The 16,622-nt window shown below is 39.8% G+C and overlaps 1 protein-coding gene across 4 annotated transcripts in view; it reads left to right on the forward strand.

Moving 5' to 3' along the window:
• Window positions 1–16,622, forward strand: part of fbln2 (fibulin 2) — a 181,667-nt gene that overhangs the window by 34,095 nt on the left and 130,950 nt on the right. For all 4 annotated transcript variants that reach the window (XM_060835552.1, XM_060835553.1, XM_060835551.1 and 1 more), the window contains one exon: window positions 14,498–14,674. In XM_060835552.1, coding sequence (XP_060691535.1) covers window positions 14,498–14,674 — 177 coding nt within the window. The remainder of the gene's footprint in view (window positions 1–14,497; window positions 14,675–16,622) is intronic.

The raw sequence follows: 16,622 nt of genomic DNA on the forward strand, positions 1-16,622 counted from the left end.
TCATTGATCACCTTCTTTTCCTTACCTTTGACATCAGTTTCAAAATGTCCACAATCAAACCAACTCTATCCTTTCATGACCATCATTGTTTCCACAAATATCTCTGCACTATCAGGTTGTCTGTTTGACATCAAGTTGTAGATGAGCCAGAGCTTTCTCTAGGTGAGCACTGAATATGTCAGACCATCTTATTTGAGTTCTGCAAATTCTAATTGAAATTGTGCTAATAGTTCTATTCCCTTCTGGTTGAAAGATGAACTGAATGGTTTGCAAAACCTATGTTCTGTTCTGAACTGATTTTTAAACCTTTCATCACTTCCAGTACTAAGATAAGACCATCCTGTCACCACAACATGTGGCTTTTATCCTACCTTAACCTCTGACAATAAACTCCTTCACCAACCATGCTTTTAATACCTCAAGGTCACTTCTTGAACACCTTCTTAGTGGCATTTTTAGTTCCACCTACACAAAGTCCATTGTATCAATATTCCATTGCCTGTATCCTGTACCAAATTATGTTTCACAAACGTTTTCTGTCCAATGGCAATTTCTCTCTCTCTCCTAATGCACCAATCTCACATCAGTATCCATGTTTATAAACCCCTTTCTGATTCTCCCTACACAATGCAGTGGTGCTTCAACTCTACATCCTATATCCAACAATCTTATCATTTTACATTCGTATGGATTCTGCCTGTCCTTCTGTTATGGTTACAGAAATTTCTCCTAACATGGCTTAAATTTCCTACCTACACTTGTTGCTTTGTTTCTTCCCTAAACTTCAAAACCTTTCAAAAATCTACTTGCCTTCTCTTAAATCTCCAAAATCTTTTTTTTAAATTCACAAAATGTGAATATCATGAGCAAGACCAGAATTATTGTCCATCACTAATTGGTCTTGAGAAAGTGGTTGTAAGCCTCTTTCTTAATGGCTGCAGTCCATGTGATGTGAATATAGCCACACTGCCTTTGGAAGGCAATACAATAATTTTGAACCATTGGTGATGAAGGAATAATGATACAGTTCCAAGTCACAATCATGTGTGACTTGGACAAAAATTGGACAGAAGTGACCTTGAGGTATTAAAAACATGGTTGGTGAAGGAGGTTAAGGTAGGATAAAAGCCACATGTTGTGGTGGCAGGAAGGTCTTATCTTAGTACTGGAAGTGATGAAAGGTTTAAAAATCAGGTACTGGTGGTTTCATATGTATGTTGTCCTCTAGCCATTAAGAGTTGATCTTTCACTGTAGAAATTATTTATATGCTTGGTTACAATAAGTTTCTGCTGTTTAGTGACCTGCAGGATATTGATGAATGGAGATTCAGCCATGATGGTATCATTGAACATCAATGGCTAGACTCATATTTTGCTGGAATTGTCCTTTGTTCTGCATTTGTGTACCATAAATGTGACTTGTCGCTTATTGACCCAATGTTGTCCAAGTCTTGCTGCATAAATGGATAGATCCCTTCATTGTTTAGAATTGTGAATCAAGGCAACACACTGTAAGGTCATCAGCGAACATCTCCATTTCAAACCTCATGATGGAGGAAATGTTGCTGATTAAAAATCTGAGAATAGTTGTGTCTAGGACACTACCCTGAGGGATGCCTGCTGTGAAGTCTTGGGGCTGGGATGATTGGCCTTCAACAACCACAACCATCTTCCTATGTGCTAGGTTTAGTCTCTGGCAAGTGGACAGTTTCCTTGCAAAAATCATTAATTAACTTTTTCTAGTGTTCTTTAATGCTGCATCCAGTTCAAAACTGCCTTGTTGGTCAATTTGCACCTAACTTGTCCGTGTTTGGAGCCAGATCCTCATGAGCTCTGGACCTCAGCAGTCCCAGTGAAACTTAACTTGAGCCTAAGTGAGTTGACAATTTATGAGCAAATGACACTTGAGAAAGTTGTCAGTATTTCTTTCTTTCAGCATGTTAATAATAGAGAGTGGACTGACGGGCTGGTAATTGGTTGCATTGCATTTGTCCTGTTTTTTGTTGACAAGCCAAAACGGATAAATTTCCACTTTATCAGTTAAGTACCAATGTTGTTGCTTTTAACCAAGTGATCCATATCTTTCCTAAATAAAAGACCACAGAATGTTTCATAGAATTGGAATTCCCTGCAATCGTGAAATTACTGATACAGTTAGAACTTTCTCCATTGTGAAGTTATTCCAAAATTTCCTGCTTTTGTAACTTGTGCATGTTGCAGAAAGCATTATGGCAAATCAGAAACGATGTAGCCAATGGCCATTGTTCGCTATATCCATAGAAATTGTTTTTCTGGATCCCAAGGTATTTTCATTACAAGCAAAAAATGGCAACTTATCAATAATTAGTCACAGTAAATGAGTTAATTCATGTTACACTGAGCATATTTTCAAATGAACATCAGTTTTATTTTATGACCATAAATGGAAGTGGGTTGTTTCACCATCTTAACAGAAACAACAGTTTATGAATAAAGTTTTTAAAATTAATAACAAGAAATAAAACAGATGTTGGACTGCCTAGCATCAAACATAATGTTAAATATTGCAAAAATTCTTTTCTGGGTTCCTTGGTATGAGCATATTGAATGATAAAGGAACAAAATTTGACATGTTCTGTGAACAAAATTCCTGAGCACTTACCTATTTTTTTCAAGATTACTGAGGCATCAGTTGCCTAAGTAGTGAATGAGATGAGAGATTTTTGGATACTAAAAGCTGGAATGAACAGCAAGATCAAGTTGGGAAATTTCATGATGCAATGGAGTAATAAATATCACAAATCACAAGAGGACTTTGAGTACACGGATACAGTCAATCCCATTGACCCAGGAGGCAGAGTGCTGAGAAGATTTACCCTGGTCGCCTGTGACATTTATTCAGTTGTTTTGGAAGTTAGGCCTTATAATCCCTCACACCACCTTAAACAAATATTCCCTCTAAGCCTTGTGGCCAGGCAGCCACTGAGAAGACTGATATATGTCACAGTGGCTAATGCATGTCTTCCTCTTCCAAAGAGTTTCTTTTACAATTCGAATTCAGTCATTGCACAACATTCATATTTTTAATGTTGGCATGTACATCATGTTTGCTATTAGATATGACTGGCCAGGAAAAAAAAATACACTGGGTGTATGTTTTGGTATATTAGGTCCAAGTTGTATCATGCTACTGACATTCTCACTAAGGGCTAGAATTTCAGGCTGACACAAGGATATAGGACATGGAATTTTTCAATTTATTGACTCTGTTCCTCTACCACCACGTCACCATGTCCCCGTTCGGAGCTTCCTACGATTGCATATTTACCAATTTGCTTTGTCCTATAGCCTGGATTAACAAACAAATCTTCTAAACTTGTAAAAGTCAGGGATTCTTTTCAAAGGTTGAGCATTTCCTCTGCATCCAACTCATATCAATTGGAACCAGAAAGGATGTCCTGTCTGCCTGATGCTGTGCTGCTCCATAATGCTGAAGATGATGTTCCTACAGCTCAATGTCCTCACCTTCCTTCTTGGAAAACCACTGCCACTCTCCGAACTTTTCAGAGTCCATTGCATCCCGTCCTTGTCTTCCTCCAACTCTGCAGAGCGCAGCATGCTTGGATTAAGCTGTATACCCTGTCAGAATATACCATAAGCCTCCCAACACCCAACTCCTAAACATTAAAGAGATACAGCACCAGAACACCATCTTTCTAACAGCCTTCACACTTATGGGTTGCGGAATGAGAGATCCCACAGGTGCCCTGAGTTGATCTTGGAGGAACCAGTTGTCTAGAAGTTTAGCATCTTAGCGGCTACTAGAATAGGACGGCCACCTCGCGCTTCCAGTTACAGGTCTCACTTCAACAGTTGGAGTAGTGCTGTGATGATGTCACAGGACATCCTCAGTTCACAGCTACACTGTGCTTCACTCACCTGGAGGCATTGTGGACTTCCTGTACTTCCTCTGCATCCAGAGGAGATCTTCAGCTGCAAACTCTTGCTGTGCAAGTCGTTCGGCAACCCTAGGAGGTTGTTGCTGGCCCCGAGCTTGCTGGAACTTTTGTTCCTCTTCCATTTCTGCGCAGTTTTGTTTTATCACAGAAACAGTGATGAAAATCTCTGATGCAGCTGGATCCATTGGTCACACTTTCAATTGTGCCCATGGAATATAGTGCTGGGTGCCCAAGACAATGGCATGGAGTCAACAGGTACCTGCTCTGACTTTCATGTTGGGGATTGTCACTGTGTAGTTTATATTCAGCGGATGAGGAGAATGGGAAACTGCACATTAATGAAGTGAGATTAGATAATAATTGCTTGCTAATGCATGCAAATAGATAGAAGGCATGATCTCACTCATGAGATTTCTTGTCTTGCCATACAAAAATAGGTTGGAGAATTAGACTTTTTCTCTTCGACATTGAGAATCTCATTTCTGCCGATCATCCCCCATTTCCCTCACCACTGCCCATGTTATTCAAGAGCTGAGAAGATCCCACCCATGCATCTTTTTGTTACTGCTATTTGATAGCACTAATTTTGTACGCATATCCAATGTGCACAGATCTATTCCCATCTTTAGCAAAATAAAGATTCATTTTGAAGCGTAGGTGTTGGGCAAACCATTTTTTGTAATACATCAGAGAAGATTCAATTGTCTCAAAGTCTTGTCTTAGGTAGCTTTCCTGTGGGTCTGTACTTTGTAAGAGGACAATACAGTGGCAGTGACAGGTGAAGTAGCAGTAATGCAGGAATGTTGCAATAGCTATTGACTTTAGTGGGACCAGAGCTATGTTAATCCCTCAGTGAGGCATTTATATCATTATTCCCATTTTCTTTTCGATATTTATAGGAAAATAACATTCAGGTGTGTTATGATACACCCCTGGAGCAGGTGAGGCTTCAACCTGGGTCTTTTAGATTAGAAGTGGAGACATTACCAAGATGCCTCTCCTGCTTTTCTTAAAATCACTGTTTAATATGATCCCTATAACAAGGGTGGGCCTTTGAAGTCATTCAAGTCTCCAGGAGCATTTGACGACCATCTTACATTATGAATACAAATATTTGTGAATGAGTCACAGCCAAAGGAGAAATAAATGATAGGACTGATGGAGCTACAGACTTAACTGAAACGCAAATGCTGTTGACCCTTTACTGTTCTACACGAATTATAGAATATAGATGAAGAGATGGGTGTGTGTTTGCTGCAGGCTATTATATATTGAGGCAGAGATTAAAACCATATGCTTGAGCTGCAAAACCAAATTTAAAACTCAATGTTTTTTCTGGTCTCTGTAGGCCCCATTTTAGATATGCATTTTTCACAGTGTCCAGCACGGATTTACACCATGCAAATCTGCCAGATGTTCATGTTTCCAGAATGTTCTCCATGACTGACCCAGCACTTCTGCAACAATAATCAAAAAGATACGTTTTAATGTACATGAAATAAGATGAATCCTTTCATAAATAATGTTTTAATAAAATGTTTTAGACAAGTTTTGTCATTCGAGCCTACCAAACGAACATTCAAGTCCACATAATTCTGATGTTTTGAGGGGAGTAATCCTATATTAATAATTTTAAATAGGCTTCAATCCAGAACTAGGAATAGTCTGTTTTGCAGAAAAATCGACATCGTTAGCTACCAAAGTTTTATTACATTTTGTGCAAAACATTCAGTAAAAGGGACTTTATAAGCATATATATTCACAATTTTTTAACAGCATTCTAAGTGAATGGATTTGTAAGTTAGATAAATGCAACAAGGTGTTAACTGTCTTCACACCACCACTATGTCATTTCATTTAATTTTTACAAACATGGCAAAGTGTTTTACATGCCAATTTATATCACTGATCGATTTTCTTTTTAAGTATTCATTCATGAAAATGGACATTGCTTCAGCATTTATTGCCCATCCATAGTAGCCCATGAGAAGGTGGTGCACAACTTTCCTGAATCACTGCAGTCCATATGGTACTGCTGCACCACATGTGCTGTTCAGAAGAGAGTTCCAGGATTCTGACTCCTCAGCAGTGAGAAAACAGTGATACAGTTCCAAGTCAAGATGGTGTGTGCTCTTGAAGGGGAACTTGCAGATAATGGCGTTCCCATGCACCTGATGCCTTGTCTTTCTAGGTTGCAAAGGTTGTGGGTTTGGATGATGCTTTTGGAGGATCATTGATGAATTGTGCAGTGCACCTTATAAAGAGTATATACTGCTGCTGATGTGTGTCAATGATGAATGGAGTGAAGTTTAAGATGGTGGCCGGAGTGCCAATCAAGCCGGCTGCTTTGATTTGAATGGTGTTGAGTTTCTTGAGAGTCCTTAGATCTCCAAACCGGGTAACTGGAGGGTATTCCATCACATTTCTGACTAAGTGGTAGTTTGGTGTGGCTACATTTGAAATAATGTACTTTGGTAATGTTGACATTAATATCCTTGGTAGGGTGAAAGCACAGAGACATTTGGATGCTTTAGGAATATAGAGTTTTAAAAAATTGCTTGCAAAGATGATAAAGCCATGGAAAGTGAAAACAGGATTTTAGGATTTGTATTTTACAAGGTTGTGAAGGTGAATCTGTAGAAGGTAAATGCCATTGTGATTTACCTTGTTTTTGTGATGGCCATTCTTTTCATTTCATTAAGAATATCCATAGGACCATAAGACACAGGAGCAGAATTAAGCCATTCAGCCCATCAAGTCTATTCCACCATTCAGTTATGGCTGATATGTCTCTCAATCCCACTCTCCTACCTTCTCCCATAACACTTGATCCTCTTACCAATCAAGAACCTATCTCTGTCTTAAATACATTCAATAAAATGGCTTCTATAGCCCTCTGTGGCAACAAGTTCCAAAGAGCATAAGCTCACACTTTCTCACATTGTACTATGTCTGTTGCAGATTTGTCCATTCTCCTAGCCTGTCAAATTCCTGCAGTCCTGAAGAATGGCTACACCTCAAATGTTGACTTCTCCACTTCCTGATACTGCCTGGCTTGCTGTGTTCTCCCAGCCTCCTGATTGTCCACTTTGGATTCCAGCATCTGCAGTATTTTAGTCTCTGTCCAAGTCATCCTGCAGCCTCCCTGCCTCCTCAACATTACCTAGCATTCCACCTATCTTTGTGTCAGTTGCAAACATAGCAACAACACCCTCAGTTCTGTTGTCCAGATCATTAATGTATAATGTGAATATTTGTGGTCCCAACACTGATCCCTATGGAACTCCACTAGTCACTGGCTGCCATCCTGACAAAGACCCCTGTCTCTACTAATCCTGATGAAGGGCTTTTGCCCGAAGGGCTTTTATTGCTCCTCAGATGCTGCCTGAACTACTGTGCTTTTCCAGCACCACTAATCCAGAACCTGGTTTCCAGCATCTGCAGTCATTGTTTGTACCCATCTGCCAGTCAGCCAATCCTCTATCTGTGCCAGTACCTTGCCCCTAACACCATGGCAGCCTTTTGTACAGCAAATAGATTCACCAAATCTATTTTCAAATAGATCACTGGATCTTCTATGTCTAAATTGCTTGCTGCCTTGTCAAAGAATTCTAGCAGATTTGTCAGGCATGACCTCCCCTGAATAAGCCATGTTGAGTCCTCTCTAGTTTACCATGCATTTCCAAGTACTCCACACCTCATCCTTAATAATGGACTCTAAAACTTTACTAATGACTGAGATCAGGTGCACTGGTCTATAGGTTCCTGTCTTCTACCTTCCTTCCTTCTTAAACAGGGATGTTATATTAGGCATTTTCCAATCCTCTTGAAACCTTCTTGACTCCAGTGATTCCTGAAAGATCAGCAGCAATGCCTCCACAATCTCCTCAGCTCTCCTTTTGGATCCCTGAAGTGGAGGTGATTTATCCACCTTCAGACTTTTCAGCTTTCCCAGCATCTTCTCCTTAGTGATGGCCACTACATTCCCCTCTCCTCCCTGATTCTCTTGAAGAACACGTGGGTGCATCAGGAATGGATACAAATGTGGCCTTATGATGTAACTAAGACCTCATTGTGATTTTAATTGAATGGGCTGAAAACCACATTGCTCAGTAAAACTTTGAGGGATTGGCACTGTGTGATGATTGGATACATTACAATATAGTTAGGGAATTTTCAAGAAATATTTAGAGATTGCTTATTTCTGTATTTTTTGTGACTGAACTCTTGCTTGACATTGGTACAATTTTAACTTTATTACTTTAGTTGAAGTGACAGCTGAGGATCCTTGGATATGCTTCAGCACCCTTTGTGTCATGAGGAAGGGAGTTTCTGATCCATGTTCACTCCAAATGCGTGTTGGCCAGAGCGTTGGTCCTTCCTTACCCTTGACTGTCCTGAACATTTTCACCTCAGGCTTCTTTGAGGTTATTATAGAGAATCCCATCCACATCTCCCAGTCTGTTGTGTGCACAGTTGTATCAAGTAGGTCCCAAATGCTCAATTTGCCAGGTCCAGCCTTGTGTCAAGGATAACAACAATCGGTGTGAGAGAACATGGGGATTTGCAGCATTGACTGACTTCCCTCTTGTCTATGTTGCCTCTGTGACAAGTATGTTCTGTCTGAGGTAGTGACCAAAACTGCACATAATGACTTGGGGATTCAAAAGGGTGGAAGACAAATGTTTCAGGAACATCAAACAACAAAGAAGTGGCCTCACTTAACTCATATCAAGGTGATATGTGATCAGCACAGAAGGTATTAAGCCAGGCAATTGTCATGATGCTGTCATCTTATGAGTATATCTTTTGAACAATTGTGTTGCATGTGTCACTGAGCATAGAATGCTGTCACTCCTTTTGTAATGCACTTGTTCCTTGAAGTTGTGGAGGATTGTCATCATAGAAACTAAGAAACATTAAACCTAGGAGCAGGGGTAGGCCATTTGGCCCTTTGAGCCTGCTTCATCATTCAATAAGATCATGGCAGATCCTCTATTTCAAAGCCATGCTCTCACTTTCTCTTCAGACCCCTTGATGCCTTTAACATTTAAAAATTTAACAGTCTTTTTCTTGAATGTACTCAATGACTCGGCCTCTTCTGAATGAAGACGTGTTTCAAATGGCCTACTCCATATCTTGAGATTGTAGTTCTTGGTTCTCGACTTCCCAACCAAAGGAAATATAGAAAATAGGTGTAGGAGCGGACCGTTTAGCCTTTTGAGCCTGCACCACCATTCAATATGATTATGGCTGATCATGCAATCTGAGTATCCCAGTCCTGCCCTCTCCCCATACCCCTTGATCCCTTCAGCTGCAAGGGCTATACCCTGCTCCCTCTCGAATATAACTAATGAACTGGCACCAACAGCCTCCTGTGGGAGAGAATTCCACAGGTTCCCAACTCTGTGTGAAGAAATTCCACCCCCTCTCAGTCCTGAACGAACCCTTTATTCTTAGACTGTGACTCTTAGCTCTGGGCTCCCCCAACATTTGGAACATTCTGCCCGCATCTAGCCTGTCCAGTTATATCAATATTGTATATTGATATACCACCTCATTCTTCTAAATTCCAGCGAATGCAAACCCAATTGATCCAATCTTTCCTCTTGTGTCAGTCCGAGGAGTCGGTGTGATGAACCTTGGCTGGACCCTCTCAAGAGCAAGAATGTCCTTCCTCAGACTAGAAGATCAAAACTGCACACAGTACCCCCTGCATCTATCTGTCCAGCTCTGTTCAAATTGTATACATTTCAAACCAGATCCCCACTCATTCTTCTAATCCCTAGTGAATACAAATCCAGATGGACAACCTTTCCATCTAGCTTAGTGCTGCCATCTCTGGTATCTGCCTAGTGAATACTGTATTCGGTTCACTCCTGTCACGGCAAGTCTGTCACCTATGAGGTAGGGAGACCAAATCTGCACATAATAAAAATGAAGTGATAATTTTGAAACAGAGAGCCGACGTCACTAATTTTCTTTCTCTTTTAAGAATTACATTGTTAAATTGTTACTAGCAATTTGAGTTTTGATGTAATGGTATAAGATTATCAAAATGCCATTGATGTAAGAACAGACAAACCTAAATGTTACATGTCTAACCAAAACTCCGAAACTGAGCATGAGAAATGCAACCAATTCCCAACCTGGAGGGATCTACCTTGCAGTGAATTCAAACATGTAAGATTCCATTGTTATAGAAGGTTAGCCGCCTCTGCTTACAGAGTGTGGATCTTGGAAGAGGTTTCCCTGTATCTACATAGTCCTATTCAAAGCATGACTTCACAAATACAAAACAATTCAGAAAATATGTCCAGTTGAACAGAACACCAGCTAAATTCATCGGACAGTTCCTATTTAATATAATGAATTCCAATCACAGTTTGTGGTTCCTGCTTCCTCTCTTTCTCCACCCTTCAGTTTTATCACAGTTCCAAACAAGTTCTTCCCTCACACTTATACATTTAGCTGCATGCAACCAAATCAATCTGCAAATTAAACATCACTGCAAATCTCTCAGTGATTTGAAGGGCAGTGTAAATGAGGCAAACAACTGGATGATGTACTGTGAATACATGCCCATACTATTAAAAATGCAAAGATATTTACTGTCCTTCTCGAAGTATTTTCTTTTGAAGGTTCTTACACTGGAAAACACCTAAAGGGTGGGAAAACACGAGTCCAACTTTAGCCTAGCACTGAAATACTGAAGAATAACAGATGACCCGCTTCACTATGTGGCCTGACACGGCCAGAGTCGCTGAGTGTGTGTTTGTATGAGGTACAAATGATAGTCAGCCACCTGCATTAGATAGGGCTCTAGTCTTAAAATGTATCATCAATACAGCTCTCATGTTACACTGGAACTTGTCCTTCAAGGTCAGCGTTCAAATACTGATCTCGCTCCTCCTTTTGCCTCATTTTCTTTGTGTAGAAAGAGGAATCGATTTGTGAGCGGATAGTCAAAAGAAAGATTCATGTGTGTGGCCCTTATGCAATGCTAAGAAGAGGGAAAAAGTAAGATGTAAGCAGGCTGGGGCAGTTTTGGAAAAAAGTAAGGGGCCAGAATGCGAAACAAGGAAGGAGTTATCAGAATGTTACTTTACGCTGCAAGGCCTTTCCAGGTGAGACCAGAGTTCTGCCAATGATTGGTGTGAAGGGAACAAGCAAGAAGTGGGCATCATTTGCACTGAGGATGAGAGGTGCTCTTGCTTTGGTTGTTGAATGATGTGATCCAGTAGATGTTGAGTGATGGAAAAATGGAGTGTTCTCTTCACCTTTGCTGCTGTTGTCAGTTCATTGGAACATTGCCCTTGAAGCCCCAGTTCCTTGCAAGAAATGTTCCTGGAGCTGAGGATCTTAGCCACTTCTCTTCAGGTGAGGTGTTGTCAATTATTACAATCATCTGAAAGAGTACATCCTTGCTTTTCCTTCCCTCTTCCACTGAGACCTCCAGGGAGGCTCCAGAGCCCTTAGGACTTGCTGTAACAAATCTTACCATACCAATCTCACAGAACAATCTGCCGGATGGGAATGAAACCTTGCTTTCAGAGTTGCATTTCCGCTTTAAATAGGCCTCTGGGGGCTCCCTGGAAATTACAACCAGAAAACAGACAGACTTCTTTCCCATTGCTGATGCGATCTGTTGGAAAGCCCTCCAGTCAGATGTTAATGATCCCTAGAACTAAAATACCTGTTATTCATGGTTGTTTTTAACTTGTACTTGGTTTTTAAAGGGTCAGATTTTTAGTGATATGTCAATTATTCTCCAGAATTCTGATCTTTGTATGCATGATACACATGACTTATTTTGTAACTTTGTAAAACTTTTGTGTTAATATGAAGCACATGTAGCACTCTTTCAGAATGCACAATTCAAGCCTGAGATATGCCCAATCCCCTAAACTCAGTACATATTACTCCTCTCTTTCCCTGTTTCCTAAGCACTGTGATATTTAATTCTGCAACTTATATTTTACGTGATTGATAGCCAGCTTTCTTTACCAACAGCTGTCATTGTCGCCACCATGCTAATTTATGTGGCTTTTTGTAGAAAGAGTATTTTTCAAGTATTTTTGGCACAAAGACTTTTACTGGATTACAAGAAAAATGTCTCATCTCTCATGATTGGTAACGTATTTTACTGGAAAATAAAATGCTTTGCTGGGGAGATCTGATTTAGTTGCTGAATGTGGCAACATCCAGAAGCACAGTCAAAAGAAGAACTGCCTCAAAACAGAACAATCTTTCCAAGTGCAAGAATAGTGAAATCGGATATAGGCTGGAGTCATACGTACTAGTTTTTCTCCATTCATGAAGAGGATGGACCCACCTCTAAACAGGCAAATACATAGAAATAACGGAATGAGAATATCACCGGGATATACTGCCATTTCTGCCGTGACTGTCAGATGTTACTTACCTTTGCATACGGTGAATTTCTCTGGACTGGTGTATTGGAGAAATAGGGATAAATGATAGGCTGAATAAAAATGTTATGGGTCCAAGTAGGGGTGAAGTGAGTTGTCCACATCTGCATCATCAGTGGCTTGCTGTGACTCAACTAGTGGAGGAGAAATTGTGACTTTAGAATTTTATGCAGATAGTTGGATCAAACTGTAACTTATTTGTTTCCACGCTTGAGCTAAGATTCCAAAGTGTTGAATCTGGCTGGATGCTGATAGTCTTGGCCACTTACTCTTTGAGAGATTTGATGGCTTATCTCTTGGGAATTGTAGGGTATTTTTTGTTCTCAGAAGTGGCCTTTTGCTGGCAACGGTGTGTGACTGGTGATTTCCAGTTATTACAGTGAATGGCTTCCTGTGAAGGAAGATAAAACAAATAGGGAATTCAACACTGCAGGTGGGTACAGTCACTTCTTATGACAACTCAATTTATCAGTTAATACATGGTCTTGTAATCTACACAGCAGGGATGTTGGTGGATTAATTCATGTCTGTTCCTTCAAAGTTACGATAAAGACCAGAATATCACAGCAAAACAATGTAAGGCTGGGAAAGCTTTAAATCAGTTACAAGGAATGGTCTTAGGGAATAGATACTCTACTTTGGCTCCTCTGGTGACCTTATGAATTTCCTTCACGTATTCCAAAGGATTGGAATAATTTCGGTTAGAAGAAATGACCAAAAAGATAGGCTTACCTTCATATACCATCTCTCACAATCACAAAACACTAACAGTCTGCAGTGGATGCAGTACTTTTGAAATTAATTCACTGATGTGACAAAGGAAATTTGGCCACTAATGTTTACACAGAAAATTCCCACAAATGGCATTGTGATAACAACTCGATGAACTGTTCTTGTGATATTGATTCTGGGTTAAATTTTGATCGGAGGTCTGGTCTTCTAGTAGTGCAGTAAACCGACATAAGATAAACAGGGAATGACTGTTGCCAATAGTGTTAGCATTCATGCATGGAATTCTGCACATCAATGAGGAAATCTCTTAATCATGAATGCTCTGGGATTTTTATGTAACTCCACCAAAGTCTCGAAATCATAGGATTTTGTTGCATGTTTAGATTAGATTACCTACAGCGTGGAATCAGACCCTTTGGCCCAACAAATCCACACCAATCCACCGAAGAGAAACCCATACCCCTATATTTACCCCTGACTAATCCACCTAACACTACGGGCAATTTAGCACAGCCAATTCACCTGACCTGCACATCTTTGGGCTGTGGAAGGAAATTAGTGCATCTGGAGAAAACCCATACGGGGCGAATGTGCAAACTCCACACAGATAGTTGCCCGAGGCAGGAATTGAACCCGGGCCTCTGGCACTGTGAGGCAGCAGTGCTAACCACTGAGCCACTGTGCCACCCATGTTACACAACTTTCCTGAATTGCACAGCTGTAAATTGGATAAAATTAGATGCCTGGTCTCAACTATTAGTCAAGTTGGAAATCTTGCTTGAAGAACCCTCTACAGATGAGAAGAGTATTAATTTAGAATCCAAACAGCATAACTCTTAATTAAGCCCTAACCTGCTATTATGTGTAGAAAAAAAGTGGACCAATATACTATCGTCATCATTGGTTGCTGATGCCATTCTATTCCTTTGATGCTATGTTATTCCATCCCAATCCTGAGTGAACACAGGACACATTTGAAATAAACTCCATATCTGGTTTCTTCAACCTGTTACTGTGAGGAAAAATACTTGTTTAGTTTGATTCATTTTGGTTCTCACCATATTAATAGTGTGGACCTATTAATATCTGACTTAGTGCTACATCTAATGAATTATCCAGAACAGATACTGAAGGAGGAGCACCCAACACTAAGCCCTAACTCCATGAAGGAAGCTCTGTAAGTAATAAGCAATGGGAGTTAGAGATAATAGGGTTAGAGGAGAGATAGCAAAGGTTTAATAAAGGCTAGTTAAGCTCATCAAATGTGTTATCAATTTCAAATGCTTCTTTAAGTTACAGTCAATTTGATTCCTTTAAGCCAGGTCATATGAATGATTTAAAAGAAAGGTCACTGTGTACACATTTAAATATACTCTTCTGTGTTCACCCTCATAGGAAATGCTTTGGATGAAGAGGCCAACCACTCCAGGGATCACCTAGGTTCTTCCAGATTCACAACTGCTGCCACAACGTTGGGATCCACAACCCCAGCTACATCCTCCCCAGCTCCATCGCAGCATCTCAACTATTCCAGCACCAACTCAGAGAAACCCACTCACAAAGAAGTAGCTGGTAAGTTACAATGAGTCTGAATTTGAAAAACATAGCAGAAGAATGAGCGTAAAAGTCTGGAAGTAGAAGAGAGAGAATGTGCCAATCCTGTATAGAAGATAAAGAAATGTCTACTTCTGACAAAGAGCTGAGAATTTCAAGGCCTGAATTTGAAAGTAGATCAGAATCATAGACTAAAAAAGTACACAACCTGCTGCTTTCCTTTCTGGGATCCATTCTGCTGTCACTTTAAGACCTGTTTTCAATGCAGCAACTAGCAACAGAGTTGAATACGTATGTTCAGTGATTTGGTGTGAATTAGAATTTAACTGTTCCTGTTTAGCTATCATCAATTACAATTCTATAATTCAAGGTTAGGTTAATCAACTTTTTAACATTAATGTTGCTTCAGTTATTCACAAGCTGCTAAATTTTAAAGGATTGCAGGTGTATCATCCCAACTGTTATTTTCTCGCAACTGTTAACAAAATTACATTTCAGGGATCGAACATTGCAAAAAATGTGCAATCTATGCAACTTTTGGTAACATTTAATTTATTAAGGCAGAAATACAACTCATCCATTTTAATCATTACAAACAGGCTTCATGGGTTTCAAACAAATTCCACCGTAAGACGTATTTGACATTTATTGTTGTGAAACTGCCTACTTTAGCCATTATTAGGGTGGCTGATCTGTGAGTGTGAACCTTACCTAAAGTTTAGAATGGGAGCTTTGTCTTGCATCAATCTGTGAACAGGCCCTGGGTTGTGAATGGGTTCCATCTGAATTCCATTTGTAAGTGGATTTGAATGCAAGTTAGAAAACAATGCAGCACAATGTAAAGCAGCTGTTCGTATATACAGGAAATGTTTGTATGTCAGATCTTTAAAATTGCCCCCCTGTATGGGATCATGTTCATAAACACAAGCCGTTAGTAGGTCGGACGTTCGTAAATCGGGGAGCCCCTGCATCATGACCGAGCAGCAACTTAAATTTCCAGGTGTTCTCTTCCACTGGCAATATTGTCAGGACATCTGCTTGTTATTCTGCCTAACATGTCACCCATTCTCAAATTTGAAGGGTTTTTCATTTACAGACACTGGGTATGTGACCCATTTTCCATTTTGTCTGGGCTTCTGCCTCATTGATCAGAATATTTTTGTAACTCCCTTGGCACTTTATCAGGAACAAAGACTGTTTCAGCCAAGAATTACTGTTTTTGTTCAGTTCACTAGGGGTATTGTGGAGGCAAAAAAAAAATGAGAAAAGAGTCTATGATTTTGACTCTAACTGGAACTGACAGGATTTCAGGTGGGTATTATAATTCCCCATGTCCTTGTTCTTCTGATGACAACATGCAATAGCTTACTACATTTCTGGAGTAACTTGACCTTGAGAGGAAGAGGTGTAGAGACCTGAGAGAAAGGGGTTCAACTGCAAGTTCCCATCCTCTTATCTGGTTTATAACAGCAGTTTATTTCTAGTCCCAGGAATTTCTGTGCCTGAATTGTATCATATTCCATCTCTCAGCATGAACTTCCTTCCCTTTAATGAGCACAAAATCCTTCTTCAGTAACAGATGTTTTTACAGATTTTCATGGAATTTTTACAGTGCTGTAGAACAACACTGAACAATTACTTTGTCAGCCTGTACTTCACAGATATGCAAATTTCAAAGACAGCTATGTGGAAGAAAATGAAAATTCATTGTTCAAAATTCAAATCCATAGTTGTTGACAGTAGTATCCATGTTTGGATGGTTTAATATGCAAAAATGTCTATTATTCCCGTGTTTCCAATCATTTATTCAGATAACAAATTCTGGAACCTAATTTTTACTTGGTGTTGATTAATGTCATGTAAGTTCCAAATAAATAAGTTAATAGCAACAAATGCTTCAGTTCTGTCATCTAATTAGTAATTAACAAGCATTTGACAACACTGTAAAATGTTACTAAATTGATTC

The sequence above is a fragment of the Hemiscyllium ocellatum genome, chromosome 14 (assembly GCF_020745735.1).
Source record: "Hemiscyllium ocellatum isolate sHemOce1 chromosome 14, sHemOce1.pat.X.cur, whole genome shotgun sequence".
In the NCBI taxonomy this organism is placed as follows: Eukaryota; Metazoa; Chordata; class Chondrichthyes; order Orectolobiformes; family Hemiscylliidae; genus Hemiscyllium; species Hemiscyllium ocellatum.